The 27,877-nt window shown below is 43.8% G+C and overlaps 2 protein-coding genes across 6 annotated transcripts in view; one reads left to right on the top strand and one right to left on the bottom strand.

Moving 5' to 3' along the window:
* FANCI (FA complementation group I) overlaps nt 1-2,022 on the top strand; it is a 30,261-nt gene extending 28,239 nt beyond the window's left edge. For 3 of the 4 annotated variants that reach the window (XM_028707233.2, XM_028707230.2, XM_028707231.2), the window contains one exon: nt 310-2,022. In XM_028707233.2, coding sequence (XP_028563066.2) covers nt 310-519 — 210 coding nt within the window. In that variant the 3' untranslated portion in view covers nt 520-2,022. The remainder of the gene's footprint in view (nt 1-309) is intronic. The other variant, XM_028707232.2, reaches the window with a different exon arrangement.
* POLG (DNA polymerase gamma, catalytic subunit) lies at nt 1,004-27,877 on the bottom strand. 2 transcript variants are annotated; one of them, XM_077918899.1, is made up of 23 exons: nt 27,645-27,875; nt 25,811-26,432; nt 23,984-24,170; nt 22,608-22,775; nt 20,913-21,059; nt 20,527-20,606; nt 18,753-18,935; nt 17,919-18,070; nt 16,872-16,995; nt 15,498-15,722; nt 13,261-13,381; nt 12,879-12,944; nt 12,235-12,339; nt 11,030-11,190; nt 10,515-10,568; nt 9,288-9,405; nt 8,401-8,536; nt 7,467-7,713; nt 6,486-6,608; nt 5,230-5,398; nt 3,879-4,087; nt 3,110-3,270; nt 1,004-1,386 (listed from the first exon to the last, which is right to left on the bottom strand). In XM_077918899.1, exons 2-23 carry the CDS (start codon nt 26,392-26,394, stop codon nt 1,322-1,324), a joined length of 3,585 nt encoding a protein of 1,194 aa, XP_077775025.1. In that variant the 5' UTR covers nt 26,395-26,432; nt 27,645-27,875; the 3' UTR covers nt 1,004-1,321. The 2 variants fall into 2 exon arrangements, with proteins under 2 accessions (XP_077775025.1, XP_077775026.1); XM_077918900.1 differs by lacking the exon at nt 20,913-21,059 and having other exon boundaries at nt 27,645-27,877.

Genomic DNA, 27,877 nt, shown 5'->3' with positions numbered 1-27,877 from the left:
CTTAGAATAAGGGACACCTGCTCCTTTATGTATCCAATATTTATTATATTGATTCGGTATGGTCTGAGTCACTTTTGGCACAAAAAAGTACATGTTTTCACTAGCTTTTTGAGCCTTGACAACTGTGGTTTTACTACTGATATCTTACTATTTGTGTTCTGTAATTTTCAGTATGTAAATGGCTTTGAGGTAACTTGTGATGAAAAGTTGTGGATAAACTTTTTTGCTTCTACATTTAAGTTTTCATAAGCTATGCCTATAGGTGGTGCAAGCTTTCACTCTGACTACCCCTTGGGCTGCTTGCTGCAGGTCAACCTGATGCAATATATGAAACTGAGCACCTCCCGGGACTTCCGTATCAATGTGTCTACTTTGGAGAACGCTCTACAGGAACAAAATGCTGAAGATAGGGAGAACGAGCCAGCCAACGACCAGGTCAGTAGTAGACATTCTAAAAAGATGCAATCTGTTTTCTGCCAATATAAATGTAAATCTGTACTTCCAAAGTGCCTTCTATGAAATTCATATGAAGCTTAGTCAGTTGTATGCTAATGGTAAATACCCATTTCTGTACAATGGCAACTTGTTTTGAAGTGTGGGGAATACTCCTCTGCATCATCCTGACTACTCAATTTCACCACTGAGTCTCAGCAGCCTCTGTGGGGGTGAGGAAGATACATGAATGCTAATGAGATGACAAAAATGAAGAACATGACACTTTTCTAGCAGAAGTTAATTTTCAGAGGTGTTTTTCAGAGTAAAAATTGATTTAAACATCAGGTTTTAAAATTGTGTTTCAGTAACTCAGGACTCCTCTGGCGCATTTACTAATAGCTTGTTTTCATCTCTTTTAGAGCACTGCACCTACCCAATCCAACACCAGCCAGGAACCCAAAACTAAGAGGCGACGTAAAAAATAAGAGCTGCCTTGGTCGTTCCCAAGTGACTACTGTAGCTTGGTTCTGCTTGCCCTGCGAAGCATTGATGGAGAAAGATGAATGTCTCATTTTTAAGATGGGCTTTAATTGGGTTTCTGCTTGCCATACAAATGACATGCAATTCTCTGAATGCTTGTACCACAACAGGCTACTGAATAACCATCCTGGCACAGCCCAGTTAAAGTGCAATCTGTCCTTCTGGATGTTCTGTCAGTGATTCACCTTTGCAGCTGTAGCCTGTTTTAATGATAGCCCCGAAGTCTTCTCCCTCTTCTCAGTGAAAAAAGCGCAAATCACAGGGAGTGGGCAGGTCTCCTTGCTTAAGCTGCTTCTGGGAGGATCCACTGAGCTGGTAGGTTTCCCATCAGTTGAAGTCTTGCACCCTATTTTTGTTTCTGCAATGACCCTTTGGTTATTTTGAGAAGTTGATATATATCAAGAGCATCACCTGAAAGAAATTAAATAAGTCATGTTTACACCCCCCAGCCACACAACAGATACTGAAAACCACTTTGAGATCTACTTGTTGATCTTCAAAAAGCTAGCAAGCTGGGAAGGGAATAGAACAAGTAATCAACACCACTGTTTATTACAAGAGAATGGTGGAGAATATTCCCAAATCTAGGACTGACTGCCATTTTTCTAAAATGCATTTTCCCTAAAAGAATTTGCTTCAAAGCATTCCTGCCAGAGCTTAATTTAATAAAATACATGAGCCCTTCTCCTGCAGTGGTGTCTTCTCAAGCTGTCATAGTTGGAACAAAATTGCCATTGCAGCTCAATAATTAACAAGCTTTAGTTATAAGTTGTTTAAACACTCATTAATTCACGCCAATTAAAAAGTGATTATGTCAAGTGCTGAGCATAATTACTACTTGTGAGACAAGATTTCATCTTGAAGTGTTTGTAAGCACTCTGTTATTTACACTGTACCTTTGCACTATTTCCAGTCAGTGGCTGGATAACAAGCCTAGAGCTGATGGAGTGAGAACAAGCAATATGGGAAAGCCAGATGTTGCAGAACGGCTTCCCTATGCAAATGTATCAAAGCATAATAAAATGTTACATTGGGCAAAGAAACAAAGACTAACTGGGACATCCCACAGTTATTGTGAAGATGGACTCTCTCCTTTCTGTGGGAAACTAAGGCTGCTGTGCATACTTACCTAAGTATAAGTGTCAGTGAATTGAGTGAGGTTTTCTGCTGGGTAATAGGGCTGCTTACATGCACAACAATGTAAGGTATTATCATACTCAGTTCTTGTAGCAGCAACACAAACAACATGACAACAGGCAGGTGGCCCAGGAAGGCCTTCCCATGTTCCCTGTGTCACCGCTGCCTACTTGCATGTGGACACACACACACACACACACACACACACACACACAACAAAGAAGCCCGAGATCCAAATGAGTGAGTGGCTTGGCTGAAGGAAGGCTGCTTGTCGTTAAGGGAATGAGCCTTGCAACAGTGATGGTGCTTGTGTAAACAAGAGGGGTAGCAGAGCAACACAAGCAGGAGTGGCAGCCCCAGTGCTACAGAAGCAGATAGGGATCTATTTGGTCACTCTTTTCATCCCATAGTGAAGGGAGCATGCAAGTGCAAGCCTGGCTCCTGGACTCACTCCGAGGACAAATTCTGGAGAAAGGAGATCCAAGCAGCGCCTTGTTGAACTGGAAGGCTTTAAAAGGACATATTTACAAGTTCTTGGCCGAAACCATACACTGGGGATGGTCTAGTTAGCACATAAAACCATGGCTTAGTGCAAATGAACAGTCATGGGTTCCCAAAGTGCAGATCATGGCTGTTGTGCTCATGCCAGTCTTGCTGCTGTGCTTCCTGTATTGCATCTGAAGCCAGTCTTGTGGTTTGCCTCACTCTAGACAAACTGATTCATCCATAATGAGACAAGCTACCCTTTGCTGGGAAGTAGGACAGCAACTATGATCTTCATTCCAGGAACTCACTCATTGGTGCTGACCCATGGTTTGGCTTAGTGTTATATGCAAAGTGGATCAATATATATGGCGCTCCTGGTTTATATGGCTATTCCAATGAGTAGACATAAATTATAATTATTCAGTAGTAGCACAACAGGATTCAGGTAATATTTCTCTGAGAAAAGGAGGTGGTAGCTTCTCTAGAATTAAGAAAGTGGCACAATACTCACCCTGGGGAATATTGTATCTTCTTTCCATCCCTGTTGGGTTAGATGGAGTGACACAATCCATCGTCACCTCTTTCCTTAAGCACCGATCAATGTCCACAGCACTGAAGAAGGCCACTGACTGAGGCAGATCTTGAATACCCAGTTTATAGGAAAACATGCACCTGAAAATACAAGCAATGCAAGTAGTACAGATTTAGGAAATTCTTCTGAAAGGTGTCAGCTTTCAGTTAACACATCAACTACAGGCCCAAATCCTCACATGCTTTTACAATTCTTTTTCTTTTTTAAAGACAAACAAACCCAAACTCATCTGAGTGCAGTAGTGCTCTCTCTACTTGTGATTGCCAGCAGCTGATATTCAGAGGCATAATGCCAGCGACAGTCAGGGCTTTTCCCCCAGCCAGAACTCACAGGGACATGTGGCAAGGAGAGCAATGACACACCAGTGGAGGATAGTCTATAAAAGCTGGTCATGTGGTTCCTCACATCTCCCAGGTGGAAACAGGGCTTAATACATAATGGGATGGACACCTCGTTCACTCAACCCAGAAAAAGTATTTATTGCAAGGATTTGGAGAGTCCCACAACCCCAAATTTGATACTATGTATTCTTTATGTAGTTGCTTTCCCAAGTGCTTCATACATTTGCTCTCAGCCATGGAAGGTAGGCTAGTATTTTAAGAAATCTGTCAGGCAATCCCTTATTTTCCAGCTGAACAGATATCCTGAACATTGGCCTGTGGAATGCCATGACAAAAATGGTGCTTACCGTGTAAGGAGGTTCGTGATCTGCAGGGCGAGAGCTGCCCGGTAGCGATCCTCACTTTGCACCAGGTATCGCACTTCGTCATGGATGCTGATACAGAACCGCCCATCAATGTTGAACTCCTCAAGGAGCCATCTCATTGACACAAGCATCAGGTGCAGGTAATCTACAGCCGAGCTCTGGACCACCCAGTTTATTCTGCTGGTTATAAACTGGAAGAGAGAGATACTGTTTTCTATTGTAAACCTCTTGCTTTTCTTGTTGGCTGCCTGCATCTTGAAAAGCATGACCAGCATATCAATGTACACAACCACTGAAAACTATTGAGCCCTGACCTTTACTGCACAATATATGAATTTGCCAAACACATTTTTAAGGTGGCTTGGAGCTTACACTGCTCATAGAGATACTATGAAAGCACTTGGCATGGAAAAGACAACTTGTTGCAAACACTTGAGCCACAACATAACTTGCTATACTATCCACAGTTAACCAAAAAGCACAACCACCTTGCAAATACAGTGGTACCTCAAGTTACAAACGCCTCAGGTTATAAGCGCTTCAGGTTACAAACTCCACTAATCTGGAAGAGTTACCTCGAGTTGAGAACTTTGCCCCAGGATGAGAACGGAAATCGTGTGCCACCAGCGCAGCGGCAGCAAGAGGCCCCGTTAGCAAAAGCACACCTCTAGTTAAAAACAGTTTCAGGTAAGAACGGACCTCTGGAATGAATAAAGTTTGTAACTAGAGGTACCACTGTAACTTTAAGACTTACAGTACTAGGTGTACAATTTCTACTATCCAACCTCCTGCAAATACGTGTTGCTTTTTTGTTGTTATGTAATAAATTACTAACCCTTCTAGATCTCCCCTGCCTGGTTGTCTAGTGGTGATTTTTACTCACTGCAGGCAGTGAAATCCCGCATTACAGCTCTTGCACTTCTTGGGAAGGCTGCCAGAATCATTCTCAGCCTTTCTCCACAATCATAGACCTGGAAAGGAATGCACCCCACCCCCCGCCTTCAGCATGCACAATCACATGTACATGAATATTGGCGTGCTCTGTGTGGCATGAAGCACACCATGGAAAAATGCCCAACAGCAAGAGTTTTAGCTGCATGCTCTGCTTCATACAGGCAGCTGGAGAATTTAAATGAAATACTGTTGCTACATGTTGCTGGTCATTGGCTAGATACTTCCATCTTCCCTTTCCCATTCTCCTAATACCACCTTTCCAGTGAAAACCCTTGCAATGCAAGCTGGGCAAATTACTGCTGCCACCAAAACACACTGTAATGAAGCAAGGGCTGGAATTCAGAGTCAAGAGGTCAGAGTCAAGAGGGTTCCCTCTCACCTCGCCCTTGACAGCAGCTGGCTCCAATGCTCTGCTGATGTGGCAGCCCAGCACAGGGGTGCGAGGAGATTCTGACATGGCAATGCTTTCCAGTTTATTGAACATTTCAGATTCTGTCCCACTAGCCCACACTCGTCGGTTCACCACATCCCACTTTTTCCTTCGAGACCTGCAATAAGAAGAACGTTAAGAGCTGAACAAGCCATTCAGCAACAGACTTCTGTTTAGGGATCTGTCAAGGTGCAGGTAGCAGGGTGCATGGATTGTGCTTACTCCGTCACCAGCTACCCGCCTCCTGACATTTTTCTCTGCAGCATGGAAAATGCAGCTGGAACTCCAGCCCACCTATTTCTTCTCCATTAGACATCTCTTTCTCCCACCCACATTGCAGAAGTTTTGTAGAAGCCTCTACTTGTAGGCCTCACAAATTAAAGCCACCACCCAAAATATAAACCCTGGGTCCCGTACCACTAAGTGCTTAGAGTGGAGAAAGAAAAATTCAAGTTAATCAAAAGCAAGGCATTAAAGCCCAGTGATAGAGTTGCTCAGATAAATGCCTTGTCTCGAGCAGGCAAGGGGTGGGGCGGGGGAAGGACTCCTCCCTATGGATGCTTCAAGCTTGCCTAATTTGCACAAATTATGCCTTGACCATGAATGTGAACAGATAATCTGTTTTGGGCTACTCTCCTTTAGAAAGAGAGAATGTCAAAAGTTATCTCTAAAAGTTCACCATCTTCTGGAGAAAAGCCCATGGCTGTTCACAACCCACTTATGTTCTGGTATCTCATAAACCTGCAAAGCACCAGAGACTTTTCTGAAATCCAAAGGTGGACTGAATAGCTACAGCACATATGCCACCCCGCCACGGGGGCAGGCGGGGGGGGGGGCAGGCGGGGAGGACATTATGTGGTGATAGGAGGGATTGGCTTCAGCTTCTCAAGGATTTCCATTTTCCAAAACACATTTGTGACCCTTTGGCTAAGAGTGCTTGGTGATACTCGGAAGCCACAAGGAAGGCTAAATAATTTTTCCAGTGGCCAGGCTTCAGTGGCCTACATAACCTTTTGCCTTTGTCTGTGACCAGCAGGAGAAGGAACTGAGTAAAATGGAGCAGATGCATGCATGTAGATTTTTGTGGTATGGAGTTTAGATGACCATGGCACAGAATTTTGATTTTTAAAAAAGTTTTATTTTACTTTAGTGCCAACAGCCCTGGCTTTAGCTCAAGCATAACCATCCAGTAGAAGACACCTTACCATTTTCCTGCTTCTCTCTTTATCTTCCGTACATCTTCCAGGGACACAGAACCATCCTCTTCCCTTTCTACAGGGATGCCAAGCTCCTTCACCAGCCATTCCCCTTCCTCGGACAGATAGCAGCTGTAAGAGGAGAATGGAATAAGAAACCACAGGAGTTGGGAGGGACCCAAAACTGCCAACACAAAACCCCCCTCAAAGTCCAAATTAAGTAGGACCTTCAGCATGGCAGTTCAGGCAATAGTTCCAAGTTGGAGCCAAACAGGAACTGAGAGTGATAGCCTTGGGGGTAAACTGTTTAGAGCTAAGTCACATGATCTGGGAAAGAAACATCCCCACTCTCCTCACACAATATCCTCTTTATCGTCCTGAAAAAGGTGGTGTCATTAGCAAACTTGGCCTCCCCACTGCTTACTTCTAATTCCAGATCATTTATGAACAAAAGCACAGGTCCCAGTACCAATTCTTGGGGGGACTCCACTTTCTACATCTCTCCATTCTGAGAACTGTCTATTTATTCCCAAGCTCTGCTTCTTATTCTTTAACCAGTGACTGATCCATAAGAGGACCTGTCCTCTTATCCCATGACTGCTACGCTTACTCAGAAGTTTGGTGTGGTACTGCACCAAAAGCTGTTTGAAAGTCCAAGTATCCATTGTCTAATTGACCATCTCTATGTTCACTGACATTCTCAAAGACAAGGGAAATACTAATGAGACTGGACTGACCCTAAGGCACCACCAGAGAAGAGCCATTTCCCCCAGGGAGATGGAATGGTTCTTTCCAGATATAAAAACTGCAGGCAGTAGTATTTTTAATCATTTTTTTGTTGTTTAAAAAATACACTGCCCAATTAAAAGGAGTTGTTTTAATTAATCAAAGGTTTTTTAAAATCAAGGTTGCAGCAATTACTACAGAGCACGAACATGATACTATCTAACTGATTAATCAGAGGTGGGCTCTTCCCCAAGCGTGCCTTACCGCCGAATTCCTTTCGTAGCAACATACAACTGGCGAGCCTTTTCACTGGCCTGTTGCTGTGTCAGGCGATGGTTGAACTGCATGAGGAGGCGCTCTGCAAAGGGCTGCCCTGCCCCATAGATGCGCCCATAGTTGAACACTTTGGCATGTTCTCGGCTGATCCCCACTGTGGAGGCCGTCTTGCTGTGCAAGTCTGTGGCATTGCTCTTCTTCCCCTGAAGGGTCATCCAGCCAAAAGCTGTGCTGCCTTTGGTGGGGAAAGAAGGGGTTAGCGTGGTCTTGAAGAGGGTGTGACAAAAGAGACCCTGGAGTGAAACGGGGCCAGGTGTATCTCCGTAATTCTGTACAGGAACAAAATATGGCAGTGGATACAAAATGGAGCTCAGAACCTCAGACGTCAATTAAAAACAAGTTTGCAGTCCTTATGGTTGCCTAGATACCTTAATGCACACTGTAGGACAAGGGTACTTAAGCCCTGGGGGATGCCCCACTGTTGCTCCAACTGTTCAGCCAGGGCACAAGCTTGGAAAAAATGCCAGCTACGTAGCTGCCAGAAGTGTGTGTGCATGTGTATTCTATGCACCTTAGGAGCTCCTGTAAGTGTCTGCTTTTGTCAATAAAGAATTAAACTGCCAGCCATTTCTCCTCCTTGGCTGAGTGAGCTCAGGACACAAATATATGGAAGTCTCTAGACCCCTATAAATTATTTTAAAGAGATATGTTGGTCTGAAGAAGGCGAAAAGTGGAATTTCTAATATGCAGTTTCCGTACTCACTGTACTGTAAAAAATTACAATAAAAAACTGTATTTCAAAAACAGCATTAGCTATGATAGCTGAACAGAGCTTTCACATTCCCAGGCAGTAAGTATACCCCTGACTATCAGCTGCTGAAAGAACAGACAGGGAAGGGCCGTTGTGAGTGGAAATGCTCACCATGCATGCCAGCAAAATGAGCTTCTCCCAAGACAGCTGCTATCCAAAGTTCCTGGGAATCCACATCAGCTCCAACCAGATGGTAGCCAGAAGGGGCCTGGACCATAGCTTTCAACTCACTGCCCACCCGGTCAGTCTGCAAGACACAGAGAACATAAGAAGATTCCTGCTAGATCAAACCAAAGACCCTAGTCCATCACTGTGTTCACAGCAATAGCACTCTCCTGCTCATGGATATATTATTACAGAATCTTCTACTTGCAGCAGTGATAGCCTGAGCTCGTAATTGGAAATCAATGCTCCAAAAATCGAAATAGCTAATGAACTAATTGGACTTTGTAGTAATGAATAAACGAACCGATAAATTATGTTTGCCAGAATGGCTTCTCTATTCCTGTAAATTAGTCAAAGGTGTCTATTTCTTATAGACTAGAATTCTCATTATGGATAAGAAAAGCAGGATGGACATATCTTTGGGTAACTGTACAGTGGTGCCCCGCAAGACGAATGCCTCACAAGACGGAAAACCCGCTAGACGAAAGGGTTTTCCGTTTTGGAGGTGCTTCGCAAGACGAATTTCCCTATGGGCTTGCTTCGCAAGACGAAAATGTATTGCGAGTCTTGCCATTTTTTCCCCGCTCCCCCCCTTTTTCTAAGCCGCTAAGCCGCTAATAGCCTTTTAGCAGCTCAGCCGCTAAGCCTTTAATAGCTGCTAAGCCGCTAATAGCGCTAATCCGCTTAGCTGCTAATGGGGTTGCTTCGCAAGACGAAAAAACCGCTAGACAAAGAGAATCGCGGAACGGATTCTTTTCGTCTTGCGAGGCACCACTGTATTTCAGTTTTTCTCTCTCAGTAAGCATAAAAAGCATTAGAAAATCCATACATACTCTAGCATTACTGGCTGTCAACCAGGTGGGCTCCACAGCTCGACGAGTTATTGTCCCAGCAGTTACCACCTGTGGCAGGATGGCTCCATAGCTATTCTCCTCGTCATAGTCTGGGTGCCTACAGAAACATCAAGGTGAGCCCATTTCATATAACATGAGGAAGCCAGCCTTGCTAGTGATCAAGTAGCTACTTGACAGGAACAGCTAAGACTGCAGGTAAACCGACACATCCTACAGAGGCGAAGGGTTTTAAAAGATTTTGCTGGAGTAGCTGCTCAGCAACTGTTCGTGAACATTCATCACTCTTAACTGGCTGTTACTCCTCAGGTAATATACATCTCTGACATTTGCTTGAAACCCAATAACCTGGTGGAGATTCTTGAGAGAAGGCAGAACTTATTCCAAGTCATACTACTAGCCCGTCTAGACTTATGGAATAAGTGGCATGCAAATCTGGTTAAATAAACCAGACTCAGCAGGCAAGTCCTTTGTGAGCCAGAAGCAGAAATGTATCCTGCAATTACTCCAGTATCTGGGATAAAGCCCCCCCCCCCAATAGCAAAGACATGGATGGCCATCTGTCAGGGATTCTTTAACTGTGGTTCCTGCATTGCAGGGGGCTGGACTAGATTGCCCTTGTGGTCCCTTCCAACCCTACCATTCTATGATTCTTTGAATATCAGCTGCTCTCCCAAAACAGAATCCTTTTACTTTCACAGCCCGGATAATTTACAGCTTGGCTACACATTACACTTGCCAGGGGAGAGCAGCCTGAACATGCAGAAACTCTGTCAGCTGAGAGCTCAAAAGATTCTCCAGCAACAGGCAGCAAAAGCTGGAGGCGATACAAATCAGATAGCAAAACAGGGCTGCTATTTTTCCGAAGGAGCTGGAAAAGGGAGGAACAGGGAAAACCGAGAGGTAGTACAACAGAAATCAACAAAAACACTGCTTCTGAGAGCAGCCAGCTTTGCAACTTGCTAGTCTGATTTGTAAGACTGAAGATCTTTGAAGAAAGAGCAGAAAAACAGAAAATTTTGGAACCTAGACACACCACCTCCTCCCAGAGATCAGAAGAGACTTGTGAATGCATCCCTAATTATATTGTATTATTATTATCAACATCATTATTTTAGTTGTAAGTCACTTTGGTAACTAAATTTGGCTGAAAAGTGGAGAAGAAATAAAAGGAAACAAATGACCTTGAGAACATCTCTGTATGTGTACCTGGTCACAGATCGAGGCAGCTCCCCTTTCTTCAACCACACCACCATCTGGGAACTGACAAAACAAAAGGGAAACAAACTTCAGAAAGCAAACAGCAGAAGCTAAAGAAGTAATGTCTTGCATTGGTCCTTGTCTTCTTGCCTGAGCACACCAAGTCTCAAGCCCTTAGCAGGCCATGAAAGGAAGAATTGAGCTGAGCTAGCATTTTATCCAGGGCTCAACAAGCCCAGTAATAAGACTGAACTATACCAAGCAGCCCCCCCCCCCAAAAAAAAACTACCTTCGCTGAGCTCTTAGCAAATTGAAGATGACTCAGGGGAGGGGCTCCTCTCATGTTGCAAAGATTAAAGGTTGGAGTAAAGTATACAAACTGAATGCTTCATGGCACAAGAAGCACATTTACCTTGGTACTGAAAACAGAACTTGAATTACCACCATACAGCATGGGAGCGGGGAGTAAAGTGTCATGTGGTTCTGCAGACTGGTAATTTAATTCAAAGGAAGTCACCCCTCACCTGATTCTTTTGTGAGCATTTCTCCAAAAGGAGATCTTCTTGTTGATTTCAAGAGCTTGTGTCCCTTCTGTGGCCCCTATGCCAGCTTTCAGGGAGCCATCCTCCATTTTGGGCAAGAAATCCTTAGCAAATGGGCTTCCAACGTTGTTGTCATTCCCATCCTTTAACAGGAGGAGATGGAAATTTGCTTTAGCTCAAGGTATTGGTTATAAAATGGTATTAGCCAACATAAAACCCTCCTCCCTACTACATATGAAGTTGCCTTACAGAAACCCTTAACGGTCCAGTCCAGCAGCTTCTATTCTGACCAGCAGCGACTCTGACAACTAGATTATGGCCTCCTTAACACTTGTGAAATGTTAAAGAAGCAATGCCTTGGAGCATGGGTAGGATGTATTTCCTTCCCCAAGGAACAATCCTTAACACCACTCAGAACATCTGGCAATAGGGATAAAGACTTCTAGGTCACAAACTGCATTTTCCAGGCTGATTTGAACACTTGGCACCTCTTGCACATACTTTGTTCTATTCAGGAAAGAAATATTACATTTCCAACAGAATTTAATAAAAGGCTTCATTTCAGTGGTAAAGGTGCATAGCCTTGAGAGGTCTATAAAACCATAACTACACTCTTATTCCCCCCCCCCCACAAGGATATTAGAAAAAAGAAAAATAATCAAGTGGGAAAAAATTAGTGTATACTCAAGGGGGTGGGGGAATGTTCCCTGTGTGGTGTTTAACATCTTCCATATATCACAGACACTTTCTTGCATATACAGTGGTGCCCCGCAAGACGAATGCCTCGCAAGACGGAAAACCCGCTAGACGAAAGGGTTTTCCGTTTTTGAGTTGCTTCGCAAGACGAATTTCCCTATGGGCTTGCTTCGCAAGACTTGCTAGTCTTGCGATCCCCCCCCCGCTTCCCCCCCTTTTTCTAAGCTGCTAAGCCGCTAATAGCCTTTTAGCAGCTAAGCCGCTAAGCCTTTAATAGCCGCTAAGCCTCTAAACGCGCTAATCCGCTAAACTGCTAATAGGGTTGCTTCGCAAGACGAAAAAACCGCTAGACGAAGAGAATCGCGGAACGGATTCTTTTCGTCTTGCGAGGCACCACTGTATACTTTAATGCATTTCTGATTTTAAAGTTCAATTAACTGAACTTGAGAAAATTATCAATTTATTTCTATATACAAGAAATTCCTGCTCACCTTGTGAGGTAGCCTGAAAAACCAGCACCCAGGGATATTGACCTCATTGTAAGGACCATTGCCATGGTGATAATCAGGATGACTCTTTGAATGGTCCAGCTCATCCTGTTGGCAAACCAATGTAGGGTTAGTTGGACCTGAATGTACAAGGATGTACATGAAAACAAAATAGACAACTCAAGATGTAGGAATGCCCCACCTCATAGAGGCAAAGCAAAAAGTTTTAGAGAAGCATTCTTGATTAGATATCTGAATGATGTTTTTACCATCCATGCCAGCAGGGCCTCAACCACCTCTGTCATATTTAAGAGGAACAGTCACCAAAAAGTTGGGAAAATAGATCCCTCTCAATCTTTCTAGGAACTCTTGATGTTGCTCTCAAAATTCTGCAATGCTTGATGCCACCGATTTACTATGGTTCCTCCCCTCCCATTATACCTAAGATCAGGGTTGCTGGAGTAGACAAAGGGTTTGGGGCATTTGGGAACGCTCTTCCTACTACCTCCCCAATCAGATGAGCCCCTCATTCAGGCTTTTGCCCAGCACTCCCAAGATTTACTACTAAAAGCACATAGGTTTAGGCAATACATGAGTACAGATTTCCCCTCAATTACTGCTTTTCTCTTGAGGAGGTATACCATTACCTCGCTAAATTGCTTGGTTACAGGATCTGAATCCATCTCCATCTCCGCACGGCTGAGCTCTTCAACCTGGCATGAGGGAAAAAGATCTCTTTAACAGCTAAGCTCATTCTCCCCTCCCACATCTACTCATTTTCCTGATCCTCATCTGACCAAGAAGGTCTTTCCCAAGTGAGGAAAACAAAAACTCTTTGTGTGTAGAAACCTAGCTTAGCTTCATCCTTGACATGCTAGTTTCTGTATCCAGTGAGTTTTCTTTTTAATACGGAGAGAAATCACTTATGCAATGCCTTTACCAGTTACCTGAAGTTGTACAGTTTAGCAAGAACTGCGCCACATAATTCTAATAATCATGTATCACAGCTCTGAGACACACAATTTGTACCTTATGCCAGAAAGTGCTATTTTCTGTTAACATGAGCTCTTCTTCCAGCGTGGTGTCCAGTGAGATAGGTTGCTCTTTGCCTTTCTCCTTGCAGTGTTCCCGGTACAGATGCTCAATAACCCTACAGTTAAGGGGAAAGTAGTTTTGCTTTCACTGAATTCAGCAAATTATTCTGTTTCTTGATCCCATTTGCAAAGCAATGCTAAACTTTGCCACAAGAATGTTATGTAACAAGGAGATTGGTGCACTGGGCCTGCTCACTTTAATGAAAGTAGTTTTTCATTGAAGGATGTTGAGCATTTCACACCTTTACTCATTTGCAAATATCAGACCTAAAAATAGCTTTCCTTTTTGCAATTGGCTGTAGTTCAGCCATACAGAAGTGAGATGTTCCTATGCCGACATTTCTACATCCAGACAAGCAAGAGGCACTATTGCCATTCATGAACAAATTCCACTCAGGCAAAACAACTGGAGGATGGAGTGGCCTGGAGAGAGTCCTGAGGGCCAGACAGAGGCCTGGAGTTTGGTCCCCCAGGCCTGAAGTTCCCCACCCCTGCTTTACAAAGCCTAGCTCTTACATGTCATTCTCTAGGGAACATTTCTTACGTCTCACTGCAATTCACTGTGGGGCTGAAAGAAGGAGAAAAGGAGGATGAAGAGGAGGACGAAGAAAGAGCTGTGAGTGGTGAGGGCCCCTATACCCATCTTTTGGACCCCCTGGGAAACTCAACAAACCTGCTATACCCGGAACTGAGTGTGCAGAGTGCAGCTGAATGGGACACAGCTGTAGGCAGCCTGAGGAAGTACCATCTACCTTGGGCCTGCTCAAAAAACCCCACAAATTTTGCATTACAGCTCCTAAGATCAAAGAGCATGTTTTCATCTATTTTGGGAGACAACTGGACGTCATTCTGAATCAAGATGGCAGACTGAACCTTTTGCACTGATTTTAGCCACAGATTTCTAAACTGAACTCTTCCCACCCCCTTTCTTTGAACCGGAAAGCATCACAGAACAATGAATGAAATGGAATGATGTGTGGACAATCCAGTATAAATCCACTAAAGGTAAAGGTAAAGGTACCCCTGCCCGTACGGGCCAGTCTTGACAGACTCTGGGGTTGTGCGCCCATCTCACTTAAGAGGCCAGGGGCCAGCGCTGTCCAGAGACACTTCCGGGTCACGTGGCCAGTGTGACAAAGCTGCATCTGGCGAGCCAGCGCAGCACACGGAAACGCCGTTTACCTTCCCGCCAGTAAGCGGTCCCTATTTATCTACTTGCACCTGGGGGTGCTTTCGAACTGCTAGGTTGGCAGGCGCTGGGACCGAGCAACGGGAGCGCACCCCGCCACGGGGATTCGAACCGCCGACCTTTCGATCGGCAAGCCCTAGGCGCTGAGGATTTACCCACAGTGCCACCCGCGCCCCTATAAATCCACTACTACTGCGTAAATATACGTTGCAGAACACACCCTGAAAAATCCACCTGGACGGTCCCTGAAGGTACCAAAGTGAATAAATGATGCTCTCTCCTGCTGAGAGCACTTTCTCTACTTGTCTTTGGAGGCAACTGCTTGGGTCGGAAGCAGATTAAAATCATCACACCTGCAGGGTACAACAAATGGGCTACGAAAGGAGGTGAATCTCCTGGAGAACCATGCATGCAACTGCATTTGCTCACCTTCATCCTTTTTTAAAAACTTGCCTCTCACAATTCTCCCCTCTTTTGGGTTCCAAGTATAGCTCTGGTGGCAGAGACCCAGTAGTGCTTTATTCATGAAGCATATTCAACAATTCTCCCCTCTTTTGTTACCTTTGTGTCCTACCTCTTCCTTTGATGCCTTCCACTGCAAACTCAGCAATTTTAAACTACACTGGTACCTCAGGTTAAGTACTTAATTCGTTCCGGAGGTCTGTTCTTAACCTGAAGCACCACTTTAGCTAATGAGGCCTCCTGCTGCCGCCGCGCTGCCAGAGCACGATTTCTGTTCTCATCCTGAAGCAAAGTTCTTAACCTGAAGCACTATTTCTGGGTTAGCAGAGTCTGTAACCTGAAGCGTATGTAACCTGAGGTACCACTGTATAAGCTCCTTAGGGTAAGGACCTATCTTTTTTGTGTGACTGTATGATGCAATGCATACACTGATTGCACTCCATCAAATAATATGATGACTAGCAACAATTATAGACCATGGCAGCTTTGTTGTTCTCTTCACCCCAGAATGCATTTCTTACCTGAAGGGGCAAGTAGGCAAGTCAGCATCTGGAGTCCCCTCTGGCAGGTTGTCACTCCTCCCTGGCACCAGGTAACCCCAGCCGTATTTCTCAGAGTAGTGCAATGGAAAGCCATCCCAGGTGAGCCTCATGAGCTTTGGGGTCACTCTCATCTGAAGGCTGATAAGGCTGGGCCCAGGCACCCAGCTGGGATCATCCAGTCTCTGGCACAGCTTACGATACCATCTATGCAAGGGGAGAGCAGACCACAAAGTCAACAAAAAGCTTTCCTCAATAATGTCAGATAATTCTTATTGGTTGTTCAGATTAAATTTTATACCAAATTGCTCAAAGGCCTTCACCAAGGAGCTATATGGAAATCCATTAAATAATAATTACATCTCCTGTCAGAGTTGATTTTACACAGTTTAACAAAAGCTACCTCCTCTGTCACTGATGCTTCCAGTTGGCCTGCTCCTTTTTTAAAGTAGAGAACTTTTCCAATCGAGCTGCTAATGGGAGACTCTGGTTGCTGACTCCCTTTTCAATACATTATAATCTGAATGGCACTGACTCAGCTACTAGGGGAGTTTGAATACAAAGAAGCACGCCTCATTGCAGGAAATTATTTATAGGGGGGCTTCCATTTTACAATGCTATGCTTCGTTAGCAGTAGTAGTAAACTATTTCAGGCTGAGGGCTGCACTGGCTTATGGCCAACCCTTGGGGGGAGGGGTTAAGTGTGAAACTGGGTGTGGCCAGTGTAAGAAGTGGGTGTGGCCAGAGCTGCCATTCAAAGGGCTGCCTTCTGAGAGACTTTCCCACCAGCCATTCTACACTATTGAAAATAATTATTCATCATTCATTATTAAATTTAATCATTTTTAAAAGAGGCTGAATTTGGGGAGACTTGGGGATCATAAAATACTTTTGTGAGGGTTGGATATGGGTTGTAAGTTAGCCACCTGTAATCTTCACTATACTACATAGGCCTGTGACCTTGCCAACGGAATTCTGTATGTTCACAGCAAACAGAATAATTTAGACAAATAAGTGGTTGTTTGACCAATCATCTTGCAAATCAAACGGTTCGAACTTTTAGGCAAAAAACATCCACTCAGCATGACAGGAATGTTAACAATTTATTTTACCCTTGTTTAAATGCCAACTGTAAAGTAGGTCTACTTCTCAGGAACATGGGTAAATCTATGTCTAAGCTGCCCACTTTTGATAACAGGTGGAGGATCTCGTGGGCAAATGCTCTATATAAAAAAAATCCATGCACATTGAAAATGAATATATTAGAAGACTAAACTGGAATCCTTCTTCCTGACAAAGAGATGAACAAAAGGTCCTAGGAGGGTCACTGTCTACAACTTCCCTTTAGTAACGCACCCTGGATGGCCAGGCAGGTGCTGAATTCTCTTTGGCTGCAAAGCTACAGTCTCCTTCAGACGGTCCAAGCACAATCGGCTCTCAGGGAGCTGCTGTTCTTCCTCTTCAGTTGGGGGTCCTGGATCTGTTTCCATGATACAACAAATCAGAAAGGAATTATTTTTCAATGAGTACAGTAGTTGACAAGGCTGTTTTCTAACTACATACATATTACGTCAAAGGGCTTAAGAATCTATGTGGACGCAGTTATTTGGTGGCCTGCAAAGCCTATAATCCAATGCAGAATTTGACAGCTAGCAAATTTCTAAAACTCTTAATGGCCAAGAGGAATTCAAATACATGAGTGTTTAATGCACAGTAGCCTAGGGAAGAGTAGAAATGTAACTTTAATGGTCAGGAGAGAAATGTTTTCTTGCTGAAATGTGTCAGCTCCGTAACACTCCATAGTTCTTATGTTCCTCCACTGCCTCTATATTGCACTCCAAACACCTGTGTATTCCATATTTATCCTCCAAGACTGTAATTAAGAAATAAATAAAAATGCAACATTACAGACACCCTTTTTAAAACAGCACCTCTGGGATGTCAGGACTTTTTAAGATTCTCTGGTAATACTATCGTACTTTGAAATCACTTGAGAGCTGGATGCAAAACATTCTGCCTGCAACACACACATGCTGAGGTACGTATTTCAGGCTCGTAAATAAGATTTTAAAAGATGCTTGCTCCTACCCAATTGCAAAGACAGCTTAGCGGAAGGGATCTGGATCAAGGGTAGATTACATGCTTTGGATCCAAGAGGTAACAGGTTCAACCCCTGGCGTCACCAGGTGCGGCTGGAAAGAACCCAGGAGAGCTATTGCCAATCCGTACAGACAATGCTAAACCAGACAGACAAAAGATCTCATTCCATCTAAGGTATATTCTTTCTCTCTCTTTCTGATTAAGATTTAGGAGAGAAAGATTACAACTGCCAGTAGACAGTGGGGATAGCTGTGATTTGCTGTGTGCTAGCAAGCTAGTAGTCAATTATGATGATGCTCTTACCTTCCTGCCACTCCAGCACGGAGGCTTTTTCCACGGCTCTGGGCAGTTCATCATTACCATCTTCATTCTTCTTCTTCCCAATTTTCTTCTTCTTTTGCTTAAATTCCTGGAGATCCCACTCTAGATCCCACAGCCAGGGATCACATTTGTACCTGTTTTGATACATCAGACCAAATACCACAGGTTAATTTGAAGAATACTTTTTTCAATTTCCATCAATGACATCTTGGTCTACAAGCTCCTGTTTATTTACAGCAAGGGAGAGGAGCTGAAAGGGTACTTTTCTCCACCATGTCATAGCAACAACTTCTCAGTTTATCTAGATGCACCCACTGCTGAAACTGTGCCAAACAAATTCCTTTACTAAGTAGTAGTCTGCTTAATGAAACAGTATTGCATTTCACAAAACCCACAGTCTCAATTCTATCTCAACCTTGCAGTCTTCCTTTTGGGGGAATCCCCCAAGCATACTACAGATTTTAATGCCGGAACTAAATGTCAGCTGAAACTGTGGTCTGAGAACCCAGTTCTCCAACTGCAAATATGAGGGGGAGATGTGTCAGATGTGCGTGCATCCTTAACTCTTCCATATTTCCCCTTTTCACCTTCTGTCCTGGTCTACCTCCTCAGCTGAGTTTCCCTGAGATGTAGTAAGCATGCAATTGGGACCCCAACCAGAGGGAGGGTTGAGTGCTGCATCCTCCTTCCAGCTCCGTTTCTGCTTCATAGTGTTCTCTCCTGCCACTGCTTAATGGAGAGCCAGGTCTTCACCAATTATGAATCTCTGGCTTAAGCAGCAGTGCACTGTAACAGTGATTATGATAATACCCCCACCTTTCCTCATGAAGCAGCTGGCAGGCATTGTCAGCTAGGTTCATCAAGGATTTCTTCATCTCCTTTTGCAGCTCCTCATAAGTGACCTGAGCTTCATCCAGGTACCTCTCCCAGTTCTGACTGACAGGAAGGTAGGAGACTCCCATTTCCAGCATTCCTGCAAACGTGACAGGATGGGGACACCTAACCAAGAAACAGAAAAGGGGGTAATAACAGAATGGAGCCAGAATGTTGGAAGCAACTGGACTAAGCTATGTAAACTAGGCATTTGTTGACCTTAGAACACAATGGAAGCAGATCCTAAGAGCCTGTCACACTATGCATGACCAACGGACAGAACCAAGGATGGATCCATGTAGATGAAAGGCTGAGGCCACATTGATAGGAACAAGGCCCAATAGCTGAGAGCACTGATCTGGGTAACAGATGGACCCCTTCACTCTCTCTCATATGTGCACAGATGTCATTAATTCCAAAAAAGCAAATTAAGTTCTGGAATTGGAGCACTCTTTTTTTATAGCAAAGTCAAAAATGTACTCTTTACTCCTGCATTGGGCAGTCCGCAAGGACAGATTGCCCACAAGGGCTATTCCTCCCACCTGGTGGAATGCGATTCCACAAGAGACAAGACATTTTGTGCCTACTCCCACCCCCCAGGTTTTTGCATTGTACAAGCTTTCCCCTCACATTCTCCCTGCCTGTCACAACAGACATTTTATTTAATATGATAATCTAGTACATTGTTTGATGTAACTCCCAGAATTATTTGGTTCAGTTTTCCAATGTGCATTGTAAATTCTGGTTAACTATTATCTGTTTCTTTCACTGAAAAATTTTGTATATGCACTTGCACCACTTCTGAAGGATTAATATGTTTGGGGAGATACTGCTTCTTGTTTCTTTCTTGCAAAATTGTAACACTGGTTGATTTGTACTGATACTTTACCACCATGCTGAACCTTGCAAGTTTTATCTGTATCTAAAGAAAGGTGAGACCAGAATCCCTAGCAAGATAAAGTGTAAAGGGGTTTATTGATTGGATTGGATTGATCTTTATTACGGCCATTGGCCCGTTACACGACAGTTTCCCATACCAACATATTATACTTAAACCTCCAAATTTAAAATCGCCAAAACTTACAAAAGAAAAAACAATAATCGAAGCAAAACAAAAACAAAAACCACCATCATACAAAAACAGAAACCACCATCATACATTACAATAAATTTGTAACCTATACATCGCCCTCTGCTCATAAATTAATCAGGGATATCAATGGTGATATCGCCTAAAACATAGATCATGGTTTAAAACAATGGTGATATCACCTAAAACATAGGTAATGGTTTAAAGGGGTTATCCGAATCACACAGAAGACCGTTTCTCTTCTTTAGGGATAGGACGCTAATCAGGAATCTGGCAACCATGAGTGATTTTAGGGGGTCATCATCAATTAGTAGATATCTCAGTTTGGCTTCAATCGTATCATCGGCAATTCCCTTAAGATATTGAGCAAGAAACTTGCTCCTGGCCGGTAAGTGAAAAGCACAGTCAAAGATTATGTGATGCAACGATTCCGGTGCCCCACTATTACAATCACATAAGAGCGATATCTCTTATTGTATTGATAATCTAACACCATCTTGTCCCTAAGATGCTTCTGACACACACAGGCAACCTAACACTATTGGCTAACCCAGAACAAGCTATCTCATAAATGGACACACCATCATAAAGAATTCCACATTTCAACCCCCCCCCCCAAATACTCACCTTTCCAAGAAGAGAGGAAGCTGCTCCTGGAATACTTCATAAGTAGCCTGAACATCAAGGGCACAGTATCTCATCAGGTCCTTGGAAGGGAGACAGAGAGAATAGAGGGAATGGGAGAATAAATTATGTACACCTGTATCAAAAGCCACATTCTACTAAGTCACACCATCGGTCAGTCTATTCTAGTATTCTCCTTTGACTGGCAAAAGTGCTCCAGATTGAAATCGTACATCTTTCCCAGGTATACCAAGACCCTTTCCTTCACACTAGGGATGCCAGACTTCAAACATGGAGCATTCTACGTGCAAAGAATATGCTCTACAACTGAGCAGTGGTCCCTTGATCCCTCCCCTTAAAAAGTACCATCCTATAGATTATCTCCCTACCTGGAAGTTATTCCTGATGTCATTCATGCTCCCTTTGACAAAGAGCTCCCGGGCTTCTTTCTCCAGTGGCTGGCCTCCAACATATAAGGCATGCACATCTACTAGATTGTTGATGCTACTAATGTTCACCCAGTCCCAGGATGCAATCTGCAAGGTAGTAAGGCAGCAGAGCAATGGCTAACTAGTCCACAAACCCCAAAATGCCCACTTTTGGATGGAAAGCATTTAAAACATTTAATAAACCATCAGATTGAGTCCTCAATCTATAGGAATAAGACTTCCATTATGATAAGTTCTAACCCTCAGAATGACACAGAACAGTCCAGGATCTCTACAAGAATGGCAAGTCCTGGGAGACCTTGTCTACACATGTGAATGAGGCGGCAGAAAGTTGAGATGGAATCTTGAACTGCATTACTGCAGACAAGTAATTCCAGTTTTGAATGTTCCTCTACTGTACATAAGAAAAAATCCTTCCTGCCAAGAGAAAAATAGCACAGTAGGGGGAAAGGTTCTATCCTAGTCCTTTGTCAACCAAGTTTGTTTTCTATGTATGTATTTTTAAAAAATATATAGGTGACTATTTAAAAATATGATCATTCTGTCTAAAGTAAAGCCATCTATTATACCATCTCAGCCCTCCACCACCTCATTCTGGTGTATCTGTAGATCAGACTTACTGTGGCATCCATACAGAAATATAGCTATAGTTTGGCAGGCCTTTATTGGAGGATTGCCTATGAAACAATGACAATGCAAGAGGTAACAGAAGTCCATATTACTTAACAAAACTTTTCGCACATCTAGGATGTTGCCAATCTCCTCCATGCTGGGTCTGCACTTCTCCCCTGTACTACCAATTCAGAATGCTTTTGCCAAAAAAAATCTCTCCCAACTGTCTATGGTGACAGTAGAAGACAGAGGTCAGTCTTCTACTAAAAACCCCATGGTGGTAGAACTACATTTTGCAACTTTAGTAAGAGACAAAATTGTATACATTAACACATGCAATTATGAGGAAGGGAGGGCAATTAGTTATTCTGGAAGAGAGAAATAAAGTGTTCAGTCCCAGCTAATGTAACCTCAGGTATAAAAATGACATCTCTACCTACCTCTTTCTCCACTCCTCTCACAGGACAGAGTATTAAAAGCCAGTTATTCAAGTGTGATGTATGTATGAAATACAGATAGCACTTTAGTTCTGCAAAGTGCTTTTCAACCATCATTACATTCTCACAACAATCCAACAAGGCCAGACATTCTCAATCCCATGTTATATATAAGTATGACTTGATCAAGGTTGCTGAATGTAGAGCCAGAAAGGACTGGCACCCAAAACAAAACAAAAAAGTTTAAAAAAACTAAAAATGGGTTTGAAAGGAGTTTTACTTCTCAATGTGTACATACACATTTATCTTTGTTTCACTGTCACCTCCAGACAAATGGGATTTGTTAGTTTGTGAAACAATATAAAATCCTTAAAATCTGTTTATCGGGGACCAAAGAGGAGCTAGCATCTAGACCACAAGCAGTAGTCCTTCTTCCAAACTGCCTACTGCTCTTTTTTTTTGGGGGGGGGGGGGAGGGACATCTCCAGTGGAGTACATTACAATCTTATCTAGTGCTGCCGTTGGGGCGGCCTTGTGAAGAAAAGGAGGGATTAGCATGCAACTCCTCTGTGCCTTTCCAACTCACCTCAGGGCCATCAGTTTTACTCCGTGTTTTCTTGATGTGCTGCTGCACCTGCTGCTGCCCTCTTCGCTTGCCATGTTTTGCTGCCATCCAAAGGCTGCGTTGGAATCCTGTTAGCCCGGAGATGGCCATGTGCATACTCATGGTGTCCAGGAAACGCATCTGGGAGCCCTGAAATATTTGTTTTAATGTCACAAACACTGCAAGAGCCATACATGGCAAACCAAAAAAATAACATGCTATAGCTCTTGTTACATGCTAAAGACACCTCTTTATACCCTAACCTACGATATCTACAGGGACGTGGGTGGCCAACCCTCTTTTTCCTATTGTAAATTATTTTAACTAGTTTTAAAGTTATATTTTTATATTGTTATAGCCTGCCTTGGGACCTCATGGTGAAGTGCAGGTAGGAAATCCAGTAAGCAACAACAAGGCAGCCTGGCCTGGAGGATAAAAGAGTATTACATAGAACTTGCTATGCTGTATGTTCAGGAGCAGGTCAACTGTGGGTCAAGTTCAGCATCATGTCTTAATGTCTTACCAACAGAAGCCACACAGATACCTCAGGAAGGGATCACAGGCAGGGTGTGATGCCAAGATTCAAACTCAGAGTTCACAATTTAGCTACTCTGCTATCAGGTGAAATTCTAGCCAAACGGCTCATACCCAAACTATACATTCTATCTCCACCCTGAGGATCTGAAATTCTGACTGCAGCTTCTCCCCTGCAAAGCAGCATCAAAGTGGGGAGCAGGAGGGAAGGGTGGTGCTTAACCCTTCCCTCTTCTGCCTCTTTCCACCTGCAGCTCCTTCCCATAACTACTTTTTCTCCAGCTAGGATTCCAGACTCATACATCTGATCCAAAGAGGAGCTTGAAACCTTGCTGGAAAGAAAAGCGGCAGGTGAATGAAGCATTAATCACCCCTCCTCCTCATGTATGGATTTTCCCTTGCAAATAGTACCCTCCTGACACCAGTTTGCAGAGAAGCAATGGCTGGGTTTTAAAGATACAAGGAAATAGAAGAACACATAGCTCTACCATTGGACAAACAACCAACAAGGACAGCTGCTTTGTTTGCAACTGCAGCATCAAAGATTCACAAGGACTTTGTAATAATAATAAAAAACCTAGCTAACCGCTGCGGGGAAAATTTTGCTTCAATACAGATCTAATATTTGATCTGCTAAGCTTCATTTCTACAAGTCTTTATTTGTATCTTGTTTGTTGTGCAATTTCCTAACAGTTATGGCTCATGGCTATGATAACAACTGAATTGACACATGTTACCACAAACATCTAGCCTTCAGCTACCAATAACAGCTTGCATACAAGAAGAAAGTAAGCAGAACAGATTGGAAGACAAAGATGACTTACCTGAATCAGGTACTGCTCTTTGATGTGAGCACGGTCGAAAGAGACATTGTGACCCACCACCAGCCTCTCTTGCCAATCCTGCTTGGCAAGGCTGCTGCTCGTTTCCAGAGGGATGAGATCTGACAGAGTCAACTGGCTGGACCAGGTGTACCGTTCCTCTAACAGTCGCTTGCTACACCATGAGTACCTGGGGAGCAAACACACCCAGCTGTGTGAACTAAAGCACTCTTTCCAGGGCACAATAGAACACCTGAACCCACCTTCATTTCTTTCTAGATCTGAAAATTTAGTAATTTCAGAAAGAACAGTGCAGCATTGAACTCATTTTAACACCCATCTCAATTTCATTTTTTGAAGAAAAAAAAAGTTACAATCCTAAGAAGATTTACTACAGAATGAATCTTGCTGAACTTAGTGGGAGATGCTCTGGAGCCAGCACACTTAAGATCACACTACAGGAACACCCACCTTTTAAAACAACTTTGATTTTAACACCTGTGCTTTGGGGGAGGGTTCCCCTGCTGTGTGTAAAGCTTGTCCAAACCAAATGGGCACATTCACACAGATGACTAACCATGCAGTGTCCAAATAGATCAGGTTCCCAGCAGCTATCACACTGCCAGAGAAGACAAGGACATGGACATATTAAGAACCTAACATCAAGAATTTGGTGCCTCTTGTTTGGCTCTTCCCTCCCAAAACCCTTTTTTGCTTTCATGCCGTGTCTTTGTAAGCATAGGGGCAAATAATGTGTTATTTTATTAATTTTTAAGTTGCTTTGTGGGCTTTTCCAACTGAAGAGCAAGGTGAAAACATTTTGAATCATCACCACCACCATTTATTTATTTAATTTTAAAAATTTAATTTAACATGGGTCACATATTGTATACGTGTACTGAAGGGATAGCTAAACTAGGATTCATAAGATGAAGTTCAAGAAAACAAGGAAAATACAGCCCCTTTTCCAATTCTCACTTTGCTTTGAAGAAGTTTAGGAGGTGAGAGTTCCAGTGTTCTAATTTAACACGTCTCTGACCATCCCACAGCATCTGTGCACAACCCACACATCTGGTTAGGAATTTTGTGAGTCAACAAAGAGGGCTTCCTCCAAATATATAAAGGAAGGTTACACAACCCCCTCCCCCAAAGCAACATTAATTGTCTCTTCATAAGCACAGTTTCTTGTTCTTGCTCTTTTACAGAAGCCCAGGAAACTCTAGGTGGGAACATTTATTCTCTTCTGGCACTCTTTCAACAACAGAACCCCAGAAGAAAAGATAGCAGCATGATGTATAAGCGGGAGGAGGGTTTCAGCCCAAGGGCCACATTTCTCTCTGGACAAACTTCTGAGGGCCACATTCCAGTGGTGGGTGGAACCAAAGGCAAACACTGGCAGAGCAACAAATACAAATTGTACTTATGTACCATAAGCTAATTACAGGAAAGCAAGAAACATTATCAAAGTGCAAGGACACATTTCAATCATTCAAAAAAAAAGGGGGGGGGGGATATGAAGCAGGGCCAGGGAGACCTAGAGGGCTGCATGGAACTGACGCTCCCCAGCCTTGTCCTATGGTACTGAATACGAACAGGAAGAAGTAGTCTGTTAGAAAGATGTGAGATGCTGATTGATCAGGGGCCTTTGGCCAAAAAGTGGTATATAGGAATAAAACAATGAGCAATGAAAAAAGTATTTTGTGACACTGGGGACAGAAGTAGTGGGACACTGACTAGGTCATGTTGTTGTTGCCTGATAGGTTCTATTTTTACACAAAGTTTGTAGGAACAAAAACTTTCACCCTTTTACCAGAGCTGTCGGCATCTTACCAGGCATTTGAGGAAACGGCTACTGCAAGCGTAGGGCATTGGCCTGCATTCATGCACACTTCCACATCAAACACCAAGGCCCGCTCATCAGGGAAATCAACAGCTGTCTTCTCCCCACTGGGTCCATATCGTGTCCACCCAGATTTCCAAGCCCACTCCAGGGGCACTGGTGGGATCCCAAATTGGAGAAGTTCCTTAGCAGCCTCCAGATATGGGAGGCTCTGCTTCTGTGCTAAGATACGGAAGTGCTCATCGATGTTGGCCCCATACAACTGGGGCAGCTGCAATTCCACATCAGGAAGAGTAGTTGTCTCTTTGCCCCACAAGTCATGCTTCTGCAAGTGTGCCACACTCTTCTGGATGTCTTCCTCTGAATATTCAATCTGGGCACCCCGGAAAATCTGCTCATGAAGATGCTTCGAAAGCATCTGGATGCCAAGTGGATTGATGCGTTGTTGTTTGGGGACAGAACCAGAATCTTGTGCCATCTCCTCCTGAACCAGGCGGCTGGCAGAAGAACCCGAGGACCATCTCTGTATTCCCCGTAATCCGAATGGACCTGTATTCCACACCAAGCGCTTCATCTTCACTAGAAATGAGCAGAATGGAGGATACAGAAGATCTATCAGGAGACAAAAAGTATTAACAAAACTGAGGTTTAGTGTGGAATTTTTTCCCTCTTCCTGCCCAAGATGCTGGGAACATAGTGTTTAAGTTGTGAAGCGCCTAGACAAGTGTTCCAGATTCAGACAAAGGATTCAAAACCTCGCTCATCCACAAAGCTTGCAAAATGACTTTGGTCAAATCACTATCTTTCAGTCAGACTGACTTCCCAAGGTTGTTGTGAGGGTAAATGAAGATATGTATAGGAATGGAAGATGAGCCTGCTGGATCAGGGCAACTGCCAATCTAGCCCAGAATCCTGTTCTCAAAATGGCCAGCCAGATGTTTCTGGGAAGGCCACAAGCTGGAAGCAAGCACTAGAGCACCCCCCCACCCCCAGGGACTGGTGCTCAGAAGCATTGTTTTCTCCAGCTGTGGCGGCAGAGCATAGCCATCATGGCCACTAGCCCTGGAGAGCCGCCATGAATTTGTCTCATCCTGTTGTAAAGCCAACCAAGTTGGTGGCTATCACTACCTTCTGTGGGAGAGAGCTCCCTAGTTTTAACTATGTGCCACGTAAATACAGTGGTGCCCCGCAAGACGAATGCCTCGCAAGACGAAAAACTCGCTAGACGAAAGGGTTTTCCGTTTTTTGAGTCGTTCCGCAAGACGAATTTCCCTATGGGCTTGCTTCGCAAGACGAAACGTCTTGCGAGTTCTTGCGAGTTTGTTTCCTTTTTCTTAAAGCCGCTAAGCCGCTAATAGCCGCTAAGCCGCTAATAGCCGTGCTTCGCAAGACGAAAAAACTGCAAAACGAAGAGACTCACGGAACAGATTAATTTCGTCTTGCAAGGCACCACTGTATGGGTGTCCCAAGCCCTCTGGAGGGTGAAATTGAAAAGCAGTCCATAATATCTGTGACTGCTAAGAGCAGCCCCTTCCAACCCTACAAGTCTATGAAAACAATGATGATCATACTTGTCTTCTTGAGATGATAACAATAATTTTAGTATTTATATGCCACCCATCTAACTGGATGGCCCTCCAGCCACTCTGGGTGGCTCCTGACTGAATATTAAAAACACAATAAAAACAGCACCACCAACACTTTGGACACCAAACGTCCAGAGAGCATAAGAAAATATTTCTGATTCCCAAATCCCCCCCCCCCTTCCAAAAAAGAAAAAGGGAAAAAGAGATATATCTACAGATTATCTCAAAATTTACCTACCCCCCTCAGTTTAGCTTCTTTTCCATTCCATGCCACCCAAAGGAGCTAATATTTATTCTCCTCACCAGCACCCCAACCCAAAAGGGGCGCCCACAAATTATCCCCTTCCCTAAATTGGACTATTTTACCCCCTCCCCCCCAAAAGGCTGCCCCTCCTCACAAAAAATGGGGTGGTGGTAGGGGGGAGAAGCTATACAGCACCACCACCACCAGCAGCCCCCACCGCCCGCCCC

The sequence above is a fragment of the Podarcis muralis genome, chromosome 14 (assembly GCF_964188315.1).
Source record: "Podarcis muralis chromosome 14, rPodMur119.hap1.1, whole genome shotgun sequence".
Lineage (NCBI taxonomy): Eukaryota > Metazoa > Chordata > Lepidosauria > Squamata > Lacertidae > Podarcis > Podarcis muralis.
This window is presented reverse-complemented; position numbering and strand designations above follow the sequence as displayed.